This window comes from Manacus vitellinus, unplaced genomic scaffold (genome assembly GCF_001715985.3).
Source record: "Manacus vitellinus isolate BGI_N305 unplaced genomic scaffold, ASM171598v3 scaffold_26_pilon, whole genome shotgun sequence".
Taxonomy (NCBI): domain Eukaryota; kingdom Metazoa; phylum Chordata; class Aves; order Passeriformes; family Pipridae; genus Manacus; species Manacus vitellinus.
This window is the reverse complement of record NW_021939960.1, coordinates 9,946,794-9,957,078: the sequence shown is the minus strand read 5'-3', so window position 1 is coordinate 9,957,078 and position 10,285 is coordinate 9,946,794. Positions and strand designations below refer to the sequence as shown.

Sequence of the window (10,285 nt, the reverse complement as noted above, 5' to 3'; positions counted from 1 at the left end):
CTTGGATTTATGGAAAAAAAATATCAAACTTGAGCCAATTTCAAAGTCTGACTTTTTTTTTATTAAGAAAGCTTTTGAAGGCTGGTTCTGAGTAGCGTTGGAGTCCCTTACCAAAGTGCCCCTTCCTGCCTGTGGCTGAATAGAAGTGAAGCCTTTTGTAATTAGCTTTCTAGGGGGCACTTGGTCCTTCTCACCTGTGCCTGCAGGTGTTCTGTGTTTATGTGCTGTCTATACACACAGCTTTTCTTGCAGTTATATATATTGTGTGGTTTCTCTATACATCTTCCTCCTAGAAATGGCAGTGAGGTTGTCCAGGTGGTAAAACGGTGTTGTGTGAGTCTGGAACTGACCACTGCCTGTGGCAGCTTTGCCTCAGAGCTTGGTGTGGGTTTTGGGAGCTCCCCTGGAAGGGCAGGGCACGGCATGGAATGGCACAGCCTGCTGATAGCACCCCACAGCTCCCGCAGCTTCCCAGTGTGGTGCTCAGTAAGGGGAAGGTCATCTCCCCATGGTCTTGCTGTGAGTGTCTTTGGAAATGGGATGGATGCTGGAAGAAAGAGGGCTTGGATTAGCCTGTTACCTGGTCTTTCATTCCTTGTCCTCTACCATTTGATAATGTGAATTCTTAGAAAGTGGGCTGTCACTGCCCTGTCTCTCTGCAACTGTTCCAAAGACACGGTCTCACCTTTCTTTTCCACCCATAGTGAGGCTAATTTATGCTGCCAACTGTTAAACAGAAGATTTTGGGAAGTGTGTTGTTTTTTGGGAGAGAAGGGTGAATGACTGCTTGTGAATTCCTTTCATTACCCTAAAGCAGCTTTGGAAAGTCACTCTGAAAGAAGCAGAGGGGCAGCATGAGCTGTACGCTGCACTCTGAGTGAGGGCTGTGCTCTTCCTCCTCCTTCCACCTCTGCCGTGTGAGTGACCTGTCCCCCGGTGCTCCATCCCCGCATCCCGCGGGGCTCCCGGTGCTCCTGGGGGGAGCGAGGCGGCCCCTTCCCAGGCTCTATTTTGAGCAGACATTTACTTTCCCAGCCTCTTCTCCGCCTGGATCCCTGCCCGAGGCGGGGGACGGCGGGGGGGGTGGGATGTGTCTCTCTCCCTCCTTCATAAAAGGGCCCCGAGGCGGGGGCCGGGCTCCGGGGGGTTATTTTTGGGAGCAGCTCCTGGGATCCGATGGCCTGTTAGGCACGCTGACCTTTCTCCCGGCGGGGAGGAGAGGCGGAGTGGGACGGGGCGGGCGGCAGCGGCCGGGCGGGGAGAGCGGCCGGCTCGGGACCCCCTTCCCTTCCTCCGCCGTGGGCTCGGGACCCCCTTTCCTTCCTCGCGGGGTTCGGGACCCCCTTCCCTTCGCCGCCGCGGGGGTGGCTCCTCCGGCGGCCCATGCCCGTGCCGCCGGCAGGTACCGGCGCGGAGCGGCTGCCCCGACGGGGGGGCTGGAGCTCGGCCCGCCCTTCTCCCCTCCTTCTCTCCCAATTTCTCCTTCCTCCCGTGCCCCAGCCCCTCGGCCGGGCCAGGCGAGGCAGGAGCGGCCGTTCCCAGTGCCCAGCCCGCTCCCCCCGGGGATGCGGCAGCCCCGGAGCGCTGCCCCTGGGAACGCTGCCCGGCTGAGGGGCACCGGAGGGCACCATGAGTGGCGGCAGGTTCGATTTCGATGATGGAGGTGCCTACTGCGGGGGCTGGGAGGGGGGCAAAGCCCACGGGCATGGCATCTGCACCGGCCCCAAGGGCCAGGGCGAGTACTCGGGCTCCTGGAACTACGGCTTCGAAGTGGTGGGCATATACACGTGGCCCAGCGGCAACACCTACGAAGGCTACTGGTCCCAAGGCAAGAGGCACGGCCTGGGAATCGAGACCAAAGGACGGTGGGTTTACAGAGGCGAGTGGACCCATGGCTTTAAGGGACGGTACGGCGCGAGGCAGAGCATGAGCAGCGGAGCCAAGTACGAGGGCACCTGGAACAACGGCCTGCAGGATGGCTACGGCACGGAGACCTACGCTGATGGAGGTGAGGGTGGCTCCAGAGGGGCTGGGAGGGGGCTGAACAGCAGGACACCCAGCAGAGGTTGTGTATTGTCTCTGCTGGTGACCTAGTCCTGTCCCCGCTAGTGAGACGGGCACAGTGGTCTACCGTGAGCCATGGGGGTGCTTCAGTGAAGAAGCAGAGCTCGGGGCACAGCTGTGTGTGCCCTGATTTTCCCAGCTGGGCACAGCGTGCGTGGCTCGCTGTCCACGGACACGAGGGAGGAGCAGCAGGAGCACTGACCACCATCCCTCCCTCGGGACCTGCTCTATCGTGTCCCTATCGATATTTAACACCAACCAACTTGACTGGTGTAGTCTGTGGCTCCTGGTTCCCCAGGGACTGGGTATTCCTGAAGCAAACCAGAAGCTCCTGGGTGGTGCACAACCACAGTGAGCTGTTCCTTCGCTCCCCAGGCAGCGAGCTGTGAATGTTCTCATGTCAGATATAAGCCACCCACGGCACTGTAGCGCTCTTTGCCTGTGCCTTAAACGCCGCCTGCCTGCCTCTGACGGGCTGCCTGGACATCTCCTTTGCCAAACCGTTTTGATTGAGTCCGTCTAAGCTGTTTAGAATATGTGGTCACAAGCCTTTCCCTAAAATAAATCCCTTTGATTACTTGGAAGCTTTCAACCCCTGCTACTACAGAAACGCACCACGTAGTCAGATATTTGTTGTGTGCCGTAAATGCTCGGTCTAATTGTGTTCTTGCATTAGTGGCAATTTTGGGGGTTAGAAACATGGCAAGAATTTCTGTGCAAGTAATTCTGTAGCTCTTCAGCACCGTGATGTTCCAGGCTGCCACATTTAGGATGGCTAAATAGAGAGGGTGATTTGAAAGAAACACCCTTCAAAATACAGATCAGAATTGCATCTATATTTATCTACGACAGGCGTTGGAGTTAGTTTATAAAGAAAAATAGCTGTAATAGTATAAATCTTCAGAATGAAAAGCATCACAATTATAGGCATTAGAAAAATGGACTAATTCAAAACTGGCTGTCAGGGTTATGCTTTTACATAAATATTTCTCAATGAGTTGCGTGGGTTTGTGGCTAATTTTAAAACTGGGAATGCAGTCTTGAAGTTGACCCATTTTATTTGCACCCTTGGCGGTTGTAGGTACAGACACGAACTGAAACATCCCTCCAGCTCCTTAAATTTTCTCCCTTCTCTGTCCTGTGGCCATGGAAGGGTTTAACAAGTGCAGGATGCAGGGCCATAGTGAGAGTTCAGTGCACAGAACCTTCCCACGAGGCCATAAGAAGGGGAGGTGACATGTGAGGTGTGCTCTGATGAATGAGGAGCAGTGATCAGGTCACTGTCAGCAACGGCTGCCGTTGGGACTTTCATTCTGGAGATGTCAAGGTCTCCTGTGAATTGGCACAGCCACTTCCTCACTGCTTCCTAAAATGCAGGTTCCTCTCAGGGTGAAAGGCTACTGGAGTTCCAGTTAATGGGGAAGAATTTTGAGAGGCAGAACTTGATGAAGGATATGAATTTGATTAGATCTTGGACTGGAAGCTCGGGAGAGGAGAGCAGGAAAGATGAGTCAATGTTTTCTCCTGCAAGGATATATAATATACTGCTTCTGTCAGCACAGCTCCCCGGGGTGTTGTCCCACACCCAGAACGTGCCAGCTGCATGATCCCTGGTGCCACTCGAGGTTGGCAGTGAGGTCCTGATCCGTGAAGATGTGCCCTGCCAAAGCCACCCTGGGCAGTGCTGAGCTGGGCTCTCCCCGGGGGCTCACCAGAGCTGTATCCTGGTGCCCAGCAACCGCTCCTTGTGTTGGGCCATCCCATCCTGGCTGCTCCGAGCTGTTCGCTCAACACGTGAGCTCCTCTGATGGCACAGGGACATGTAGGAAGCTGCATCCCAAGCCAGGGTGGGGATCACCGTGCAGCAGCACCTCTGTAGGGCAGGGGGGTGATGGTCTTACTGACCTGCAGGACCTTTTTCTGTTTTGTCTCCTCACCTGCACACCAGTAACCACCTACAAGATCCAGATGTGGCCAGGCTAAAGGGACCTGTTAATATTTGAATTTGAGGTTGCCAAGATAAACATCTGGAAAGGCTCTGGAAATGTGCTGTCCCTCGACTAGGGGACACCATTCCCAAGCCCCTTGGAAGCCAGCCACATGAGGCAGAGGGCTCTGGGAATATGCAGCTCTTGCCAGGCCAGCAGAAACTTTAGGTCATGGTTGGGCTGCCTGCGGATTTCAGGGAAATGTAGCTGATTCTAATGTTTTAAAATAGACTTTAACTTTTTATACATAATATATATGGAGAGACATGTATAAAAAATTTATATTTAAAAATACACTTAAAATATACTTATAGGGTTGTCTGTACTTGAGTCTTGTGTCTGGCCAAGATTGGTGGCTAAATAAAGCCCATATCTGGAGTAAAGCTTTTTGAAATTCCATATGATTTTTGGTGTCTAGTAAGAAGCAGAGTCATGGTACAGTTTAGCCCAGGCACTGTGTGGGTCATGCACTCTTTCTCTACAAAAAGCCCATTTTTGTGAAAGCTGTGAGAGACTGATGGTTTAAAGGAGCCTTCTGTAACAATGATTGAAATCAGCCAAGAGGTTCAGAGCTCCTGGTGTGGCTGGGCAGAGGCAGTGACACCGTGGTCTTTGGATATTCAAGCTGGATATACTTGTGTCTGCTGCTGTCACCAGAGAAGAGGTCAGAGCCCTTCACAGGGGCAGGATGCTCGAGCTAAAGTGGATGGTGACTGGGGCTGTGAAAGGCATAGAATTAAGGAAATAATAATTTTGCAACATAAACTGTGAGTAAACACCTAGTTATTTGGTTTCCACTTGTGAGTTTTGTCCATGCTGTAAGGAAGGCCTCATTTTTTTGATACTTTTTTGTGTTTGACTCTGAGTCAAAACCCAGTGAAGTGTTACTGCAGAAAGCAATCTCGTTGCTGTTGCTGAATCATGCTGCACACCCAGGATTCAGCCCAAAACTTGTCTTTGGTGTACAAGTAACTGCTTATATATATCTGTATGGGTCAAAAAACTCACTTGCAATCAAAGCAGCCTAAAACCAACTTATTTTTGATGCTGCAATTTGTTCTCTAGGGCGCCAGGGAAAACAGTGGTGTCAATTAACCATGAGGAAACAATTAGACCAGTCAGTGATCACAAGACCACAGAAAAGGGGAAGAGAAATGCAGAAGTGTGCTTCACTGGGGAGATTAAATGTGTGATACAGAGCAGCACAACTCCTTGAGTGCCTGTGGCAGGGAAAATACAGTGGGAAGTGGCCTGGGCTGGGACAGAAGGAACAGCATCCATGGGACTGCAGCTGGGAAAGGAGGAAAGGGCTCTGGAGAGCCAAGATGGTGCTGGCTTGTGTCTGCTGCCTCTGTAGAGAAGCTCCTGCCTGGCTGAATGGGACCCATGAATTAATGTGGTGATTTTTTTTTACCCTCTAGGGTTTTTTTTCTAACTTTCTTTTCCAGCAGAATCCATCAATTAGTACAGTTGGCACCAAAAAGCAGTGATCAGTTTTTGCTGGCCCATCTTGCACGTGGTGCTGTGCATTCTTTTAACATTCTTTTAACATTGAGTTCTAATGCATCTGTCCTTGCAATATCTGGGTGACAGCAGGGGACTGTAGGGCAGGGATTTGATTTGAGCTGTTTGCATTATTTACCTGGTTGTTTGTGTTATTTACATTCATCACTAATTATATGAGAGCCTTGAGGCAGGCTGGGAAAGGGAGGTGTGACACTGCTGATGGTGGGCTCTCACTGCCATTTAGCATTTGGCACCAGGAGCTGAAACTTGCACCTCTGCTGCAGCTCTGCACCATCCCATCCTGTTGCCAGGGCGAAGCAGAGGGTTCTCCCACCCCATCAGTGTGTCTGGAGGTGAAAGCTACAGGGCTGCCATTTCCATCAATCCCACAATTGAATCCTCTCCTTGCTGTGAAGTTACCTGGGCAGCATCCCCTGCTTTGTTCGGGGGTGGGCAGAGGTGATGAACTGCATCCCTGGGGGGCGCAGAGGTTTTTGTCATTATGACAAGTAAAAATGGAAGCAATAAAGGCTTAGGGCTGGGGAGTCAGGGAAGTGGTCTCTGTCCCATTTTCATCCTAAATAAGAGATTTATTTGTTTCACATCCACTGCTTTTTAATGATTTTTTGCAGAACCTCAGGCACGTGTGAGCCAGTGGTTGCCTGGCTGCCAGCTCTGTGTCCTGCCTGTCCCCCCTTGCCCAGGCTGTTTTGGTACTGGGGGGTGGCAGTGGCTCAGGGACGTGCAGCCCTGCTGCAGAGAGGTTTTGCACAGCCCCATTGTCTCTTGAACTGGCTGCACTGGGACGTGTTGGTGAGACAGGGCTCGGCTCCTCTCAGCCCCTGCGTGCCCTGACACACGGCCCCCGGCGCCTCCAGCTGCTCCCAGCAGCCTCTGGCTCCACTCCAGGGGTGGTTTATGGCCCTGCCCTGGCACAAAGCCTCAGCCAGACAGGGAATTGCAGCATGACAGGGGCCTGGTAGTGCCTGCTCGCCGTGTGTCAGTGCCCTCCGTTCAGCCAGGCAGGGTTGGCAGGTTTGGTCACACCACGTGTCACAGACACAACGTTGCTTGTGCTGAATGGGCTGAAATCAGACAGCAGAGACCAGCCTGCAGAGCTGGTGTCAAATTCTGTGTTGGTCTAAGAAGTGCCAACCCAATCTCTGCTCCATGAAGACCCACTGTGCCATGTGGCTTTTCCCATCCATGTGGCTCCAATGATTCCAGGGGAACACAGTGGGGCAGGGACTTTCTGGAGTGCAGTGGCTGTTCCAACATGGCTCCCAAGGAGCAGCTGAGCCCCCCTAAACCTGCAAGACTTTTCCAGAGTTCCTTTTCCAGGGAATTAACATGGCAGCACTATCAGCTGCAGCCTGATACGTGTGAAGTTGTTCCCATCCCAGGAGAAGGTCTCCAATGTCACCCTGATCGTGTGTCAGCCCTGCTGGCTGGCTGGGCGGGCAAGGTGGAGCCCTGACCTCATGAGCTCTCAGTGGGGAGTGACGTGGGGGGTCTCTATAACTTCATTTTTCACTAGGGAGACTCATCACCATTTTATGGAGAGGGATTTAGGACCACGGTGAGGAGCATGCTGAGGTGCCTGGGCATCTCCAGTGATGGTTCTTGGCTCCTGGATCATGCCCAAACCCACGCCGCCCACCTTATTTTTCCCTAACAGAGCTTCAGGCTCTGCCAAGAAACCAGGCAATGGCCCCTTGCTCTGGCAGATGGCTCCCCATGCCCTCTTCACTACCTGAACCCCTAGTTTTTTTTGTAGGAGAGACCAACTGTTTGCAGAGAGCCCAAAATCCTGCGTGCCGTGGGGTCAGCAGGGGCTGGTGGGGGGTGGCTCACTCGGGGCAGCAGCTGCTGCCTGCTTGGGCACTTCTTGTCTTTCCTGGCCCTCAGCACTGTAAGTTAACACTCCACAGGCGGGTCCAAAGAGGATTTCAACGAAACCTGAAGCTTGGGAGGAGAGATTATGCTGCAGAAGTGGCCTGGGAGAGTGCAAAATATGCACTCTCACAATCGCCAAAGAAGGAACTGGATTTGCTCCTTGGGGAGCAGGGTTATCCCTGGGCTCAGTAACGGTGTCTGAGGGGGCAGATGAATGCCTTGAACAGGGGTCACACCCTCTCATCTCAGCCTGGCCCTGCCTGAGCCTCCCCAGGACCCTGGGAGTGCCTGCTCTCCCAAAATCACGTGCAGGCTGCCTCCTGCTCCCTGCTCTGGGTGCAAATCCCATACAGGAAGTGGCTTTGGGTTTACACCAGTGTTGCCTGATGCCCCAGCCCCTTTCCAATGAGCTGTCACCTGCCAACAGAGTCTCTTGGGTTAGTGTCCTCTGCTCTTTGCTCCCTGCGGGCTGATGCTTTTGCGTGTGGGTGAGCACTGGTGGAGTTGGGGCTCCCCTTTGAGGGATGGCGGGTACATCTCCCCTAGGTCTGTGCCACCCCGCAGCCCACCTTCCTTCCTTCGCTGGCTCTCCCAGGGCCCAGCTGCTCGTTCACCCCATCCCTCTTCTCTCCCACAGGCACCTACCAGGGCCAGTTCACCAACGGCATGCGGCACGGCTACGGCGTGCGGCAGAGCGTGCCCTACGGCATGGCCTCGGTGGTGCGCTCCCCCCTGCGCACCTCGCTGTCCTCGCTGCGCAGCGAGCACAGCAACGGCACCCTGCCCCAGCAGGACTCCCCCGCCGCCCACCCCGAGAGCCTGCCCCTCTCGCCCACCATCACCCGCGGCGGCTTCGCCCTCAGCCTCTACGCGGACGCCGAGGCCGGCAAGCCCAAGAAAGGGGGGCTCTTCCGCAGGGGCTCCCTGCTGGGCAAGCTGAAGAAGTCCGAGTCCAAGTCGTCCCTGGCCAGCCAGAAGAGCCGCGTCAGCTTCCTCAAGAGCGAGAGCGGGATCAGCTCGGCCGCCAGCGACGCCACCTCCACCGTCAGCCTGGGCGAGGGCGCCGAGGGCGAGGAGTACACCCCCTTCGAGTCTGACATCGACGCCACCACCACGGAGACCTACATGGGCGAGTGGAAGAACGACAAGCGTGCCGGCTTCGGCGTCAGCGAGCGCTCCAGCGGGCTGAAGTACGAGGGCGAGTGGCTGGACAACCTGCGGCACGGCTACGGCTGCACCACCCTGCCCGACGGCAAGAAGGAGGAGGGCAAGTACCACCACAATGTCCTCGTCAAGGGCATGAAGAAGCGTGTGATACCCCTCAAGAGCGCCAAGATCCGGCAGAAGGTGGACAGGAGCGTGGAGGGGGCTCAGAGGGCCGCGGCCATCGCCCGGCAGAAGTCGGAGATTGCAGCGTCCAGGTGGGTGCTCGGAGCTCCAACGTGCAGCTCCCTGTGGTGGTGGTGGTGGTCCCCATCTCACGTGGTCAGGACCCGTCCTCTTTCTCGCCCCCTCTCTTGTCCCCCTGCAGCTCTGGTCTGTGGGGATGCTGCTGGACAGCAGGGACTGGCACCAGCCCTGGCAGGACGGGGAGTGTGAGCTGGTGGGATGGGGAGCACCCTGGTGCTGTGCCAGGCGGCTGGAGCTGCTGGGCACTGATGGGGCAGCATGACAAATAGTGGGGCTTGATGGTGGTAAATCCAACAGGCTCACGAGCAGCCAGTGAGACGTGTCCCAGACAAACTGGGGCTGCAGCAGAGCACGGCTCAGCCCCTGGTGTGGCTCTGTGGGGAGCTTGTGGGATGCATTAGGGCTGTCACTTTATTTTAGCAGTACAGTGTCATTACTCCAACATCCCTCCTGGGACAGAGGAGGGGGGAAATAAGAGAGGCTCCAGGGTCTGCCTGGGGAGGGCAGGGGAAGTTGTCCCTCCCCAGCTTGCATCCCTGCCTATGTCCGAGCTGTGTTGGCAGCGTGCTCCTCCTCCTGCAGGATTCCTGCAAGTCTCAGAGCCGACCTGGCAAAGACCAGAGATCTGGGAGGCAGGGTTGGAGCCTCCATTCCTCTCCTTTTCCTTGGGAAAATGTGGTTGTAACACATTTTGAGGTTTCACCTGGCCTCTCCCTCAAAACCTCCCCACACATAGGCTTTGCTCAGCTGCTGGGTGGTGGCTGTGACTCCACATCTGTCCTGTCTCACTCCTTTAAATTCCTGTTTAATTATCAGTGACTTCATTATCAAGCAGAGAGGGGAAATAAGTAAGGAGGACACCTATTCCCAAACCCTGTCTCTCCCCCCAAAAAATCCCAACTTTACTCTCCCAGCTGCTGTTTCTGCTCTGAAGTTTTGTGGGGAGCGTGACTGAGATTTTTTAGCAAAACACAGTTGCCTCAGAGAGTGGCGGAGAAAACCCATCAGGATTGCAAGTGAAGCTCCGTGCAGGGCCAGCTGGGATAAAAATAACAGTCTGGGGCAGCGTGGGGCCTGCTGGATCCTCCTGGCAGGGCAGGCTCAGCCCAACCAGCTTCGCCGTGCCCAGGAAGAGCGTGTGGCTGTGGTGTGAATAAGGAGGCTGGAGCTACAAGTGCTGCTCCCCGAGAGCTTGGCTGGTTTACACAAACCTCTTTTTATTATACACTATTTACACTTTGGATCAAAAGCAGCTCTGCAGTGTTTTCCATCAGGAGCTGGAATGCGCCCGCTGCCCTGGCGGGGGACTGCATCCCTCCCCAGTGCCGGGGAATAATTTCCTATTAAGGAAACCTTGGAGCTGGAGGAAATAAGACGTGAGAGCCGGTTTCCTCCAGGGAGCCCTGGGCTATCAGACCCTG

General features: G+C 54.7%; 1 protein-coding gene across 1 annotated transcript in view; it reads left to right on the top strand.

Annotated features, from left to right (window-relative positions):
- Positions 1-1,629: 1,629 nt before the first annotated feature.
- JPH2 (junctophilin 2) overlaps positions 1,630-10,285 on the top strand; it is a 28,896-nt gene continuing 20,240 nt past the window's right edge. Inside the window, 2 exon segments of the mRNA XM_018073989.3 lie at positions 1,630-2,008; positions 8,092-8,875. Coding sequence (XP_017929478.3) covers positions 1,630-2,008; positions 8,092-8,875 — 1,163 coding nt within the window.